Source organism: Mya arenaria, chromosome 9, assembly GCF_026914265.1.
Source record: "Mya arenaria isolate MELC-2E11 chromosome 9, ASM2691426v1".
In the NCBI taxonomy this organism is placed as follows: Eukaryota; Metazoa; Mollusca; class Bivalvia; order Myida; family Myidae; genus Mya; species Mya arenaria.
Genome location: NC_069130.1, coordinates 18481338 through 18496727, shown reverse-complemented (window position 1 = coordinate 18496727; position 15390 = coordinate 18481338). Strand labels below are relative to the sequence as shown.

Sequence of the window (15390 nt, the reverse complement as noted above, 5' to 3'; positions counted from 1 at the left end):
GTTTGCCAAACAAGTACAATTTTAACGTTTTGACCATGTGCTCGCTTATAGGAAGTACGCCGAAGATTACCGAACAAACGAATAAAAAACACACAAGGTATAAAGAACCTAAAGTGTATATCTTCTTCTCTAGATACTATAAAAGATATTTGTAGTCTACATTTTGGACGGGAAATTAATCATTTTCGGGTTTAACACAGAATGCATTCAGAAAAATAGTCTGACTAAGGTTTACGGAGATTTTACAGTGCTATGTTTCTATCATTTGAAGCAGTGAAAATTGGTAGACGCGAAATGAAGCAGACGAAAAAGGCACGATGGATTAAAAACGATGGCCAAACGACCTTTTATTTCAATTAACATTGATCATTTCATTCATGAGTGTTCTCATACTCAGGTGAGCTAAATGAATCATAATATGTGTTGTGTGACAGAATTTATATAATTATACTGATATAAATACGTGCCGATATGTATCTCGGTATAAAAGTATCGAATTTTTATGTCTTATTTATTACAACAATACTGTTATACTTGTCAGCAAGATTTGGTCAACCCGTTATATATTTATATCAATATAACAATTACAAGTTTAGAAAGCATACGAAATTATGTTACAATAGTACAGTAAAAAGTAATCAAATTAAATGCTTAATACAAAACCATGACAACAGCTTTGAAGCTTATACTATGACTCTATTCTATAAAATCTTCCCGGAATAAAGACAGACATTTAAAGTCATGCACTGAACACTGAAACTTGATAGACACACTGTGTTCCAATACCAATATGACGCCACTAGCGTCGAATATCAAGTTGTGTTTTATCACTTTCCGCTTCTGTAGGAGGTCACTAGCACCATATTTGGAGTCTCCTTGATAGTCGCTGCCAAAAGAAAGGTAAAAATAATACATATAAAACAGTAGTTCCACTACTATTATTACTACTACTACTATTAATAATAATAATAATAATAATAATAATAATAATAATAATAATAATAATAATAATAATAATAATAATTCCTTAAACAATCCAACTTATTCACACGCATGAGGGCATGAAACTCTAAGAAAAACATATTTGTACAATCAATCAAATACTCTCTCGCAGTTGATGTTGCAATTTGCCAAGACCTCATAATTCCAAGACTCCTGATGTTGCTTGAATTGTTGAGACAGAAGGGCCTCCTCCTGCCGTTCCTGTGCGAATTCCTTGTGGATCTGGGTGATGGTTTTAGGTATGTTTTCTGAGCATCGAGATATCCACTTGTTCTGTAGGGTCAAGTTTGAACAAAAGTAAGTATGTGGTCATCTTCAATATGTGGAATGACGACAAATAAGTAATTGGAATGAGCTCATATCGTTGGGAACCAATCTATTTATCAATGTGAATAAAAAGGTGTTACAAAATATCAGCTGTGGGCATTTTTTTTAAATAGAAGATACTTTCTTGTTAACAGGTTGTTTTTAATTGCTATGCAATCTGTCTTCAATAACGAGTAAATAGTGAATGTAAACTATAATAATGTCAGACAGAAATTACCAATGTCATGGACGGATCATCTCCTAAATGCTTTAATTTATTTTTTAATTTATTTTTCAAGCCGGGCAGTACAAAACAAATGCGGCACGAATGGATGTCGGGGCTTGCATGTTTGTTTTTCTATGTTAACATTCATTTCATCTTGTTCAAAATATTTGTTATCCTCGAGTGTTGTACTCGTAAATTAAGGGATAGTCACACGGTGTTCACCATTAAGATTTCATTCAGAACGTAGAAAAGGAAAAAAAAACAGAACCATTCATGACTTGTCATACTTACTGATCTATTAACCATAACGGCCTGAAGCATATATCTAACTCTTGCGGAGGTACGTTTATCGTTAGCTATTTTTGACATCTGTTGGAAATACTGATCCATACGGGGCTGTTAAAACAGAAAATATGTGTTGATCTGTGTGACATGAAGCATGTAATAAAATAAGGGGGCATTTTACCTAACACTTTATTACTCATGGAAGTATAGAATATCATTTTCAAGCTTAATGAGGACAAATACAGTAAATAAAATTAAGCACTAATTTGTGATATTTAATGAAATCAATGTCTTTTATATAAACCGCCGTATCACACATGTTGAAGTTGAACTTCTTAATTAATGATAAATCCGTCCAAATACTACACAAATAAAATGTACTGTAACCTACCTTGGCTCTGTCAGTATCCAGTTCTTTTCCATACAGAGTGCAGTAGCCCACACACACACTCATAACTCTCACAGTTTTTATCCCGTAGTAATCTAAACACACAATCATGCATAATTTTTTCAGTCACCATTTTTAACTAGAATAATTCACTGACGAATCTGAAAAAGAAGCAAACAAAAACAGTTTTTAAAAATTCAAAAGTAGTCTTATTATTCGTAAAATTAAATACAAAACCTTTTTGTTCCGGTTAAAGAAAATTGATTATACTTGTAAATTTAGCTTTCTTCGATACATTTGTAGTCTGTTCTGATAATTTCATGGAACTCTCTTTCAAGGGGAATTTTCCTAATAGAATGTTTGTGTTGATACTTTTTTGAAAATATCCAATTGATATCTAAAAAATTATCTTGATTTCTTATTTTAACATTTTTTGTATGCTTCAGATGGTATCTTGTTAAGATCAAGATTTTATTATAATAACATAACTTAAATTATAGTAAAGAATCATTATCTTGAAAAACATATATTATAAGAGGTATTTCATATCTTACCTAATATTTCCGAGAGATCTTTGTTGTGCCTTGGCTTCATTATAAGTTAATTCGTGTTTTAATTCTTCCATTTTACCTTCCTGAAATCGAGCCAAACTATTATTTTAAAAAATAGAATGCGCAGTTAAATGGTTTCCGTTCATGCGTTCGTCATATACAATGTGCGTTTATACATATATGACTTAGCCAATGAGACCGGATCGGAGTTTTTGTTTCGTTGAAGAAAGTTCATAACTCGATAATTATTAATATAAGAGTTATGGACGCCTCTGGTCACGCATGTACCAAAATTTAAATTTACATCTTGAACATATTTTTTCTTTACGTTTTGTTTAGTTTATGTTTTACTATTTTATTTATTTAAATAGTTGAACTACATTTTAAAACGCCTTTGAAATAAGAATTTTACTCTTTGTTACTTGTTGTTAATTGTTGTGGACGAAATCGATGGAAAACCATTTGTCAGGTTTCGTTTCAACACAGCAATAGTTTGAGTTATGGCAAATAATTTTAAACGCAGACAAACATTAAATCGAGCCTAAAGAACAAGCATATATTTCACTCGTGTTTGAAAAGTAAACACATCGCATTGCAGGGTTTTATTTGTCCAAATATATATTTTTAGAGAAACGAGTTTATTTCAGATTTCTGTTAAACTAACTTTGAATGCAACAGCGATTTGTTTCCATTCATCTTTATCTGACAAGTGTTTAATGTGACATTACAATGATATAAAGAACATATGGCTTGAGCCTAACTCTTAATGTCGTCCATATTAACTAACATCTTCACATTTAGCAATTTCCGCGCGTTTGTTGACGAGGTCGGGATTTGACGAGTTGTCTTTTTCGAATTCACGTTGACATCGCGTCAGCAACACGTCTCGAAAAGTAATTATCTCCTTTATTTTTGAGCCGGAATGGACTTTAACCTGAAATAGGATGCTTATATTATTCAGTCAATACATTTTCTACTCCTTTGAATATAATGCTTTGTAAAGGATGGGAGTGGTCCAGTGAGATAGGTGTCCTCTTCTGACCGCAGAAGAAGTAGGCTTGATCTCTGCTACGGTAATATTCCTTACGATTTATAGAAGGATACGTTCTGGTTCCTGCTCAGTAAACATACGCAATACTGATTCCTAACAGCTTTCATCTGTTTTCATTATCGAGTTAAAGTAATAAATGTATAACACATATTTTTTATTTATACATATTCCCACTTTATAATAAAATGTTGACATAATAAATATTTCATAATCATTTTATTTATCAAACTAACTTAATTTACGTTAGCAATGTTCTTATAATGTAGTTGTCTTGCTTTGTTACACATAAGCATAATTCAATTAATGCTTGTGTTTCCCGAAACTTCAATACGAACTGTCGATTGCATTCATGCTTACCATTGAAAGACATCTACACATGTTGGCGTAGACTACACTAAAGTTAGGTTCACTTATGGCCTGAAAGTTAAACATTACAAGGTTATTTCTATAGGATTAAATGTTTTGCCTTTATTCACCTGCAAAATCACACAAAAAAATATAACATTTCAGCTCTAGTTAAGAAAAATACTTAAGAATTCTTACAACATTATAACTGTTATTTTTATGATGAACAGTCTCAGACTTTAACATTCATATCTTCTTTGTCTGAGTTTAGACACTGAATTTCCTTTGGCAAAACGTATCGAAATGGAATTTCCAAATCTTGTTCAACAAAACGTGTAAAAAGAATTGCAAAACCAGATTGTTTGCCACATATACAACCATTATCACCTAACCTTCAACTGATAGCAATTTTGAAATATGGTAACGGTAATAAATGAAACCAATGATTGCGATCAAAAACTGAACACATTTTTACATTAGTCTAAGAGTACAGGAAATTTTATTTGGAAAGTCGTTCGGAAATTGCTAAACAAACGAACCTTCTCAAAGACTAGATCAACGACTCCGTTCTGTTTACTCTCTGAGGGTTTGCATTTGTGACACGAGTACCCTGAAGTTCTGCGGTGTAAGCTTGTTTAGAATGCTTCGTGTCTTCTTGTATAGGAACTACAATCTGAAAGAAATATGTGGGTATTAAGAGTGATGTAAATGCTAATCTAGAAGGTTCGCAATGATTTGATGTCCTTTTTAGTAAGTCAGCCTTATCCTTTGCTTGAAAACGATTTGTGTACATTTGTGCTTTTCTGACAGCGTGTCCCACAAAGCATGATATTTACCCCTTCTACAATGTTTCATCCATATGCGGACAGGGCTTTTTGAAATGAAATATGCACCATCATATAGTAAATTAATCTTTTTGTATACTGTATTTTGGAGTGATATGGCCATAACTATAGGAAACAATAATCATTGTGAAACATACCGGCAGCATGCAGGACTAAGCTTGAAATCAGTCGCACCTGTGAAGTTTCTGTAAGACCAGCCCTTTTTGTATGAAGTGCATACAGAAACCGCTACACTATATTGTAAACAGGCAAAGGATCGTAACTCTGTGAAAAAACACATATCCACTCATGCCGTAAAAGTAAGGATTATAGCACATATATTAGAACCTAAGTCGATGGTTTGTATAACCTCCATTTCATGGTATTGTTCCTCCATTACATTCTTGCTGTTACCGTATTTAAGACGTCCTATTTTCTAGGGCTTTATTGCTTTGTGTAGCTCAACTTCGGCCGTTTTAATGGACTCGTTGTTTTGGCAAGACGGAGGTACAGACTTTTCACTGCTCGAATGGTTAGTTATTCCTCGGAGCTAGGGAACAATTATGTTCCAAACAGAAGTATACATGTCAGTACATGATTTATGTATGTTAGACTGTTAAGTTACTCCGTTTATTTATTTTCAGTAAAATATATGCGTTTAATGGTATGTATGACTAGCCTCGTGTTTTGTTTTTCAAATTTCTAGTATACTATTTGACCAGACGAAGAAACAACTACAAACATGTCCTATGGACACGGTTGTCCCCTTTTGTGTTGCCAACGAAGGCAATTTAGTTATGTTCTCTTTCTAGACGGATTTAATAAAAAAGGCTTATGAAGATTGTAAAAAAAGATAAAAACGTTTTTATCAGATTTGAAATAGTGACGCACTTTTTATACCAGCATGGATTCTTGGGCCTAAACAATATACATTTGGTTTTGGTTACTCGACCCTACCTACGAAACAGACCCCGACCCTACCATCGTATTGTCATTTATTAAAAAGAAGTAAAAAAAAACCTTTTTTTAAGTGTGTGTTTTTTTATGTATTTAAAAACCTTAAAATCTTAATACAGAAGATAACTTTATCATTATTCTCCAATGATGACAATGACATTCCTATATGAAGGCTTATAAAAAACCTACCGTACATGTTTTAAAAAAGGATGCAACTTTGACCAAACCATTTTTTTGGCATTGATATCAACTTTACACATAATTACATGCCTGATTTTGTATAATTGGTTCGTTTAATCGTCAGTTTAGAAAACATAACTAAGAAAACAAAACAAATATTAAAAGGTAATTTAAAAGTGGTTTGTGATATGTCATTTTCCTTTAAAAATCTATAGTTGATTTAAATGAGTGATGATTTGACAATAACTTTAAGAACTCGTAGTGTATGAACATATACCTGCAAATGCTTTTGTTCGCGTGTTATAGTTTGCGTAAGCTCATCGTTTCCGGTATGAACTTCTTCTAGTGTGCCATATACATTTTCCGTCAATATCAGGTTTCGAACGACATCATTTTTCTGGAATTCGTACAGTGGACCAATGAAATTTCTTGAAGCTTCGTTAAGAGTTTGTTCCAGCGTTGATATTTCAGTTCCAAAGGTCTCAGTTGTAACATAATTAGTGCTCTTTAGATTTTTCTGGACTATGAAATCATTTTTCTTTTGTTTCAGCAGCGCTGTGTCCTTTACATCTAAGCATGTCTTAAGTTGTGATGTTAATATGCTTTCATTTTCACATAAATCTGTGTTATCTTATTTTCTACATCATTTTGTAACCTTTTAAAAATACTTGTCTTTTCGAAAGTCCCCTAAACCTTTAAATTCTCTTCTTTTGCTGAATTGGTATTCTCTTTTCTGACACTAACCTTCTGTTCGAGGCATTGTGCGTCACTCAATATTTCCTCTAACTAATGTATGATTTGGTTCAGATGGTCTAAGCTCGGATGCGAAACTTCAGTGAGGTCAACCAACTGTTTTTCGCAGTTCAAGTGTGTTTGCATTAAACATCGTCCACATATCACCACCATGTGCGTTCTGCAAAACAAAGAAGTCTTCTCATTACTGTGCTGCTTGCAGATCTGTTCGTGAATGTCTATATTTTCAAGCGATGCCACCTCTTTATCGGCGCTTTGTTTTGCAATGGTACCCTTATCTATAGAGTGTTGTCTGAATGCCTTTGCCTTTGTATGAGTTTGATAGCATATATCACACACATATCCCTTACAATATTAACAGTATCCAATTATTTTACTCGTTTTTGATCCTGAAACACTTAAAACACAATTTTGATAGCACGCCATAATGTTTACATTTCATACTTTCGATTTCACTGGGAAAACCAATACTTTATGGGCGCGTTTGTTTGACCTAGATATGTGTTAAACCGGATCATCAATGATTAACTTAAAGTGAGGAAGTTTAAGCTTCTTGCCATGTTCATCATATATGCTTTTTTTTTTCTCACCAAATTATCAGCTTTTAAATGATATTTATTTTTCTTTAACAAATGATTTGTTTGTATCGTTTCCATTGAAAACAAAAACGTTTTCGGTAGTGCAAGCTTTAACATCGAATGTGTGCAATTGATAACAGGTGCATTATGAGAGCCGGAGTACGCATTTAAAGGGCTTAATTTAAGTTGCTGCAAAAATATGTTTTCAATTTAAATGCCTTTTAAAGGGGATAAGTATATTAACACAAGTGCTTTCCAAAGTTAATAATTGTTGATAACGAAATTATCATGGAAAACACTGGAGTACTACATGTAATGTACAGTTCTTTATTCTTATTTTGTTTTCAGTCAGCAGATTCATTTCAAGCACGGCTTCCCCAACGAAGACTAGACAGCTGCCATGATGTCAAGAATGCCCTCGTTTATTTTTTTCTCTCTCGAATAAGTAGTAATAGGGGTGTATATGATTCGCTCGGACGGTGTTGGTCGGCTTCAAGGTTCCGGTTGTTACGTGGGAGAACAGATAAATTGCAGTTAAAATAGTATTATTATCTGATAAAAATATGCAGATTCTATTTATTTATTTTTTTTGTAAGGGTAACAAACTTACACGGTTCACTAAATTTCTTTTTTTTAAATATTTTTTAAAGCTTAGCAACACTAAAACATAATATATCTTTAAATCTTCTGAACGATAATTACAAGTAATAATTAACACTGACCTGCTAATGTAAATAGATAACTTGATAAATCTTTATATATCAGTAGATAATTATGCACTAGACACCTACACAAACAATCATTGTTAAGAGTTGGATAATTGCAAATAATAAATTCCTGATAGTAATAAATTACTTTCAAGTAGTTTTTCAAATTTGGAAAACTCCTAACTGATTATGGTTTAGCAATTTCACTACCAGTGTGTGTATAACATGTGAAAAATAAGATCTTGTATGCTTCTTCGGAAGGCAACATTTTGCTTAAAATAAACACTTTAAACAAAGAAACAAAGGGCAGTCTATGCCGCTTAAAGTGCCCCGTCTTCGTTTTATTTCCGGAGCTTGATAAGGTGATTAGTTTCTTCAAATATTTCGACAAACCAGTTTTCAAAAAAATGTTTTTACAATGCTCCGCCAGACGGCCGTTCTGTGAAAAGGTTTGTCGAAGTGTTTGAAGAAACTAAACTCTCAATGAAACTCTGGTAAAAGACGGAAAGCGTGGCTCTGTAAGCGGCGTAGACTGCGCTACGTTGCATTTAAAATTGTGAAAAATTAGTGAAGTTTGTTTATGTTAAGTCTTGAAAAGAAGAAAATTATTGCCTTTCAACGTCGTATTTATGACGCAATTTGTCACGTGGTATACACACACTGACTATGTAAACTTCTTTTGCTTAGAATTCAAGTTATCTGCGGTATTCTGGAGCTTTAACATTGTGTCTAAAACATCCGGTGCTTTTAGGTAACCGGAAGTGGCGCAACCATCGTCGGTATTGGTATTCTGACTAATCGTCAATGAGTCTTCAGGCAATATATTTATATATTGTTTTGTCGTTTTACGAAATTCCTTGACTGAATACTGCCGTTGGGGTTTACGTGGTAGATAATGTATTGGTGATATTTGATGAGTTGCTGAACAATATTTTCAATTCTGGCCAAATGTTTAAAGTAAAATGTACGAATATGCTATGAACGCAAAAATTTGACGTTTGGTACAATAATTGTTTCAAATCAAAATATTTCGAACCAAAACAAAAGTTGCATCAATGCACTTTTGGACGGTTCGTATCCATTTGGAAACCTTTTGTTTATGTTCACTATAATCTCAGGTCTTAAATGGCATTGAGAAGATGACCATCCGAAAATAAATGGAACAGCCTTAAAAGTTATTGCTTTGCGGTACCTACAAACCTTTCCTCCATTTGGCAGTAAATCATCGTTATTTACCAGATGGTTAATATTTTGTGAAACATTTCCTGTGCAAAGCATACATTTATCATGAGTGTTTGTTACTTTGTGTATTGATTTAACTTGGTTACTTTTAACATATGAATACTAAATAATGTCGAAACGCCTCACGAAAATGGGAGTTTGATTTCTTCTTGGATATTTTTAAGTAATATTTTATAAATAAGCGATAGGTTTGAGTATATCTTCGTCTTAGAAATGTATATGCATATTGTATAAATATCGTATCTTTGCGCTTTCATGTGAATCACAACTACCTGCCAAAAGAATCAAACATTGTTAATGGCGATGAAGGTTTGGGTAAGGTTCTTGGCACAGTAAGGGCAATGAAAACTAGGTAAAATTGACCCTGCTGCCTCTAGCCGTTCCATGGTTGTGCATAACATTAACATATTGTTCAGGCAGGTAATACAGTTGTAATAAACTATGTTCTTTGTCTCGTTACGTCTTGTGCCTTTCGTTATGTGCCTGCTAAGCCTTGATATAATAATTAGTTTGTCCTTGTAGTTTCAACTGTAAGTGTCGTTCTTTTAATAAACATTTAACGGCATTCATTTCGTTCAGAACGGTAGGACTCATAACATTGCCTTAATTCTCTTTTCTGATGTGCACATTACATACAGTTAATAAAATACCTTAACGTAGGCTTTGCTTTAATGACATAAATCTACAGAGATACACCCTGCAGTAGAATTGGAGACACTGATCAAACCTATACTATGACAGAAATGAATACCGAGATTGTTTTTTTTTTTCAAAACAAAAATGTAAGGGGCGATATTCAATAACCAACTCAGACTTCATTTACGTTTAAGAGTAAAATCTGAGTGTTATCATTGGACTGTGCAAACTGACGAATAAACTGGATAGACTCCCTGAGGCATATCTAAGGATAGATATAATATTTATACTGAATATTGCCCCATTAGCATAATAGTTAACTTAGATCCCTGTAAAGAAACAGTAACAATATTTAGGCTTACAGTATCCATATGGTCATTCTAAAGACAGCAAAATAGACAGATATAAACTAAAACAAATAGGGACAATATGGTGTATATGTCGATGTTGTTTTTTTATCATGGGCATATATCTGTTGTATCGTTTAAATACAAATATTGCACTGCCAACTGCAATTAAAAAAATATACTGTTTATTAAATCATGGTTTACATAGCCTTATAAGAAAGGGTTGTTGCATGTCATGGCAACCAAATGAAGATATCTATTAATCAACATACGAAACGATTGACACTGCGGGGCATTTTAATCAGCAAAGGTTAAAGGCAAAAGTGTTTACCAAGACAAAGCCTAAAGCAAACATATGTTGCTATGGAAATGCTATCATGAGCCTTCTTTGATTTGAAGTAAAACACTGGCGGTGATGTTGAATTTGTACTGTTTTGGTAAGGGAAATCTATTCATCTGTTTAGGTGCGACATAGTTCGAATATGGCTGAATGAATTCCCATGGTGATGTAGCAACGTCAAACGACATACCGAACTACAAAACTTTACAATGATATATTCGTTTGGTGGATAAAGAGAATCGGGTAGAGATTGGTAAAACCAATTTATTCGAGCACGATTGTGACAAACGCTTGAGTCCTTTTCCTGGGTTTAAAACAGTTCTGGTGCCCATTGTAAGAGGCAAAAGGAAGTTTGCTATGCTTACAATATTTATAAATGGCTCTCACAAAATCATGAGCAGTGCACTTTTGTTTTATCTCGAAGTTGAAGTTTCAAATGATGTAATTAATACTGGCTACCGTCCTGGAAGCAGTCAGGATTCAGCGATGATTATATAAGTTGATATGTAGGTGTTTGGGGGGCGTATTAACAGCGAAATGAAGTCAATAGTCTTTGGACTATATACATAGTTATTAAAAAATAAAGATATGGCTAGTATTCTGTTGCTATTAAGTAGTTCGTCAAATTGCAGATATCCGGCAATAATGAATACTATATTAAAGGCGTTCGCGGACGATGCTGAAGATGTTCATACTACGAGTGCACCTCTCCTTTCTATTTTTTTTCATATTTTACAAAACAGCGGCATCTATACTTTATCTGTATGTATTTTATCTGTATAATTTTAGCATTAAAAGTATCACAAACAAACAAAATCAGTAAGATAACCACATAAATGTATGATCTGAAGTGGGCATAAATATTTTGCAAACTTTGGCAATCATATCCGATTTATTATGCAAAAATCAAATATCAATAGCGTATTGTTTTAAACAGGCATACAACAATTTTACAATAACAACATTAAATAAACAATATGATCCAGACCCCAATAACTTCTCATGTCCCTTATGATAGGAACGCTACTTTTGTAGGGTATTGAGAATCTTAAAAAGGACATTATCTTGATGATTCGTACTAAAAACTATTTTTATTTAAAAACTAATTAAATAATTTGGCTAAATAAAAGAGCATACTAAAGGTTTTTACATTGGAAATTTTATGAGAAAATGAGCTATGTACTAAGTCATATTAAAGCTAACTTATTATGATCATACGATTGTTAAAAAACACACATATATTATCAATTCAAATTATATATGTATGTGTTACCTTAAGATAGCTACAATTATTTACTAATTAAATATTAAGGAAAGAAAATTAACATTCTACATTATACTTCTCAATTGCATTTTTGTAACAAACTTCCATATAAATATGAAAAAAAATATTGCTACGAACGAGGGTAAACGTTTGAGAGAAACCTGGTGGTTTACTTTTTAATCTGACATAATCGATAATGATCTCGATGTTATTTAAAACCAAATATTGTAAGTTTCATGAATGTTAGTAAAATATATAGCCTCTAGCCAGTGAATATTTCACCAAACATTATCCATAAGCAAACTAGAACTAACTTCTATGTAAGCATACATGCTGAACAAGATACAATATTTTATCACAGACTACTTATTATAATATTTGGCCTTATTGCCAAATATTTATGAATCAAAGTATAATACAATAAGGATAACAGGTAAAATAGGTCAGACAGAGTTACAATTATATATGACACCGTGAAATACATACAAGTTTACAACATAATAAAAATGTTACATTGGTATCTTATAGCAAGAACATACTTAATGTATTTTACCATATATATATATTATATATTATCTTTTCTTATAATTAAATACATGGTTTACAAATAAAGCTGTTGAATTCCTAATCTTATTATTACATAACCATAGTTGGTAAATTGTGTGAAATTTGGATATTCCTTATACAAAATAATAACTTGTAAAATTAAAAGCTGCATTCTCACAGATTTACCGTTTCGACAACTTGTTTTATTCTTTGTCTTAGAAAGAGCACATTTTTGCGTAAACATCTGCAAACCTGTGATATAAGACTGCTGTCAAAAGATCAGATCGCATATTTTCATATTTCCGTTCGACAATTAATGTTTTATGGCTAAACGCGTTACCAACGGTTTAAGAAAAATGCATAAAACATCAATAATTGTTGAACTTAAATATGAAAATCTGCGATCTGAGTTTTTGTCAGCAGTATTATATCACTGGATTTTATGCATTTTGACATAATTTGGCCCGTTCCGAGCCAAAAACAATAAAAGAAGTTGTCAAAACGTTCAATCTGTGCATGTGCAGCTTTAATACAATGTGCATACGAGTAGAAAGTCAAAAACGTCCTCAACAATATATATTATTATTATGGACATAACGATAAAATATATCTGTGAAACCTGTCTTCATTCAGCTCGGTATATTATGCTGTTTTAAAGCCGTTGAGCATAATGATATAGAATGAAATTTTAAAACCAATATTTATAATTTTTATGAAAAACAGAAACAAGCACAGTAGTCAAAAGTTTAAACATAAACATAAACACTTAGACTTATGTTTCTAAATGCATTGATTCACTTTTTAATGTTTGACACAAGATTCTAAACCTGTTTCAAAGGCATATCAAAACATATATATTACTGTTCAAATCATAATCAATTATTTTAAACAACGCTCATAAAACTGATTAACATATGGTACCCTTATATCTGGTAACACTGCATCATTGCAAGCGCGCGGAGGAATCTTCTTCAAGCATTAACATAAACAATATCAATACATTTCATTTAGTTCAGCCCCATAACTTTCAAACTGAGATATACGACAAGTATGTGCACAGAAACTTCATTTTATATCGTATATTATATGCAACGACATGCTGAAACAAAACTTCTTCTTTATTTGATCCATGCTTTGCCTTATGAGCAACACACTCTGTTATACTTTTAATTGACAATATATTTGTGAAACATACACAATCATAAGTAAAGTCGATGCAATTCTACCGCCATTCTAATGAACACTCATTATCGAACCAGATGTTCGCATAGGTTATATAAGTATCACTATATTTTAAAATCATCGATTCAAATGCATGTATTGTATTGGTACCAATTTCTAACTCGTTAAATCCAGCTTCATTAAAGATGAACTCTCACTCCCAAATGAGATTTACCACAATTAATAATATTGTTTTAATATTCCAAGAAGGAAGAATTAATGTTTAAAACGATGGTTCTTATGAAGGATACCGAGTTTAGCATAAAACACGGTATTTCTACCTTATGAGACTAAAGAAGACCAGAGTAAATATTTTAACATTCACCAATCATTTAATATTTTTGCTCTTTATGTTTTTAAATACAAGGTTACAATCTTGTCATAAATATTTATTATTCCATAAATGCATTATTTAGTACATTTATAAGTAGTTAAAGGTTTATCAGTCAAATATGATGTTTGTTATACATGTGTATGTTAGAATAAAGAAATAGCTGCATATTATTAAGCGGCACTTTGTGTCATTTAAACTATAAACATAATTTAGATTGGACTTTATTATCTTCACTTTTCGTGCATAAAATATATGTTAGACTTTAAATACATCGATATTGGCATGCGACAAAGCCCTTCTGATTGTGAGACGCTAATTTGCTCCACAAAGGGCAAAATTTCTTTTGACAATATGTAGGAAGGAACAAACCAGAGTTTCAATAGTGTTCATTATTGAAAATCAATGTTCTACATAAGGCTTATAATGGCGTATCATTTTATTTACATTAATATGGTATGAAAGTCGTTCATTTACGGACCTTTAACCAAAAACAATCATATTCATCCAGCTGCAGTAGATCATTTAAATGAAAAAAAGATTATCATTTGCGTACCTAGTTATAATTCAATTATAAATCAAGTCATTTTCTACAATTGAAATACTTGTTAAAGACTTTGTAAACCTGAATGTGTGTTTTTTTACAAATAACGGATCGAGTTTTGTGTATTAAGAAGCGCATACAAATATGATAGCGTTCCTGTTTAAATTAGATGTAATACGTAATTCCGTAATCAAAATTTTTAAAACACGATTTACAAATTTTGAAAAGGTTTGCTTCTCGCCAAAACAGAAACTCAACCCATACACTTTCCAACCATATTTTTTTCATTTCTATATAATTAAGTTATTAACTTGCATATAATACACGTGCATTTGCTGATATTGAATGTTGCCTTTTTAAATACGAGAAATTCTTAAAAACTCGTATGCATTTAGCTTTTAGATCAGCACGAGTTTTGAATTGAATGGTTTGAATGAATCAGCAGCACTCTCAAACTATAAAATTAGCATTTTAGGCTTTCGGTAATTTCTTTCACCAATGCGTTTTGCTGGTTCTGTATCATAATTTCAACTAAGTTGCTCTTCTGGTTAAATTCTGATTGAGTTAACTAATATACATTTTTAAATTCGTAGGATGCAATTGAAGTTTAACCAGAATATGTTATATCTTTTTAGCATTAATAATAGCTTTTAATATTATAAGAATTTCCTCAGTCGGGTCTTAAACTCTTTTTCTGACGATAGAAAGTATATACCATTAATATTTGCCTCAAAAACTTCTCAGTCGCCGCAGTTAAGTGCATAGT

The 15390-nt window shown here is 32.2% G+C and overlaps 1 protein-coding gene across 8 annotated transcripts; it reads right to left on the bottom strand.

Annotated features, from left to right (window-relative positions):
* Nucleotides 1–339: 339 nt before the first annotated feature.
* Nucleotides 340–7318, bottom strand: LOC128203166 (eukaryotic translation initiation factor 4 gamma 1-like). Of its 8 annotated transcripts, XM_052904460.1 has the most exons (10): nt 6860–7318; nt 6393–6512; nt 4694–4827; nt 4167–4226; nt 3546–3692; nt 2762–2841; nt 2211–2302; nt 1826–1930; nt 1138–1275; nt 340–886 (listed from the first exon to the last, which is right to left on the bottom strand). In XM_052904460.1, exons 6-10 carry the CDS (start codon nt 2799–2801, stop codon nt 854–856), a joined length of 408 nt encoding a protein of 135 aa, XP_052760420.1. In that variant the 5' UTR covers nt 2802–2841; nt 3546–3692; nt 4167–4226; nt 4694–4827; nt 6393–6512; nt 6860–7318; the 3' UTR covers nt 340–853. The 8 variants fall into 8 exon arrangements, 4 of the variants coding, with proteins under 4 accessions (XP_052760420.1, XP_052760419.1, XP_052760422.1 ...); XR_008255882.1 differs by having other exon boundaries at nt 2211–2368; nt 6393–7318; XR_008255883.1 differs by having other exon boundaries at nt 2211–2368; nt 3554–3692; nt 6393–7318.
* Between the last annotated feature and the right edge of the window lie 8072 nt (nt 7319–15390).

Bases quoted from the DNA above. Each gene is read 5' to 3' on its own strand.
- LOC128203166 (XM_052904459.1), bottom strand. From the start codon at position 2,801: ATGAAGCCAAGGCACAACAAAGATCTCTCGGAAATATTAG. The intron at 1,931-2,210 runs GTAGGTTACAGT...CTGTTTTAACAG, and splicing joins TGGATACTGACAGAGCCAAG to CCCCGTATGGATCAGTATTT. The intron at 1,276-1,825 runs GTAAGTATGACA...TTGACCCTACAG, and splicing joins CCGTTATGGTTAATAGATCA to AACAAGTGGATATCTCGATG.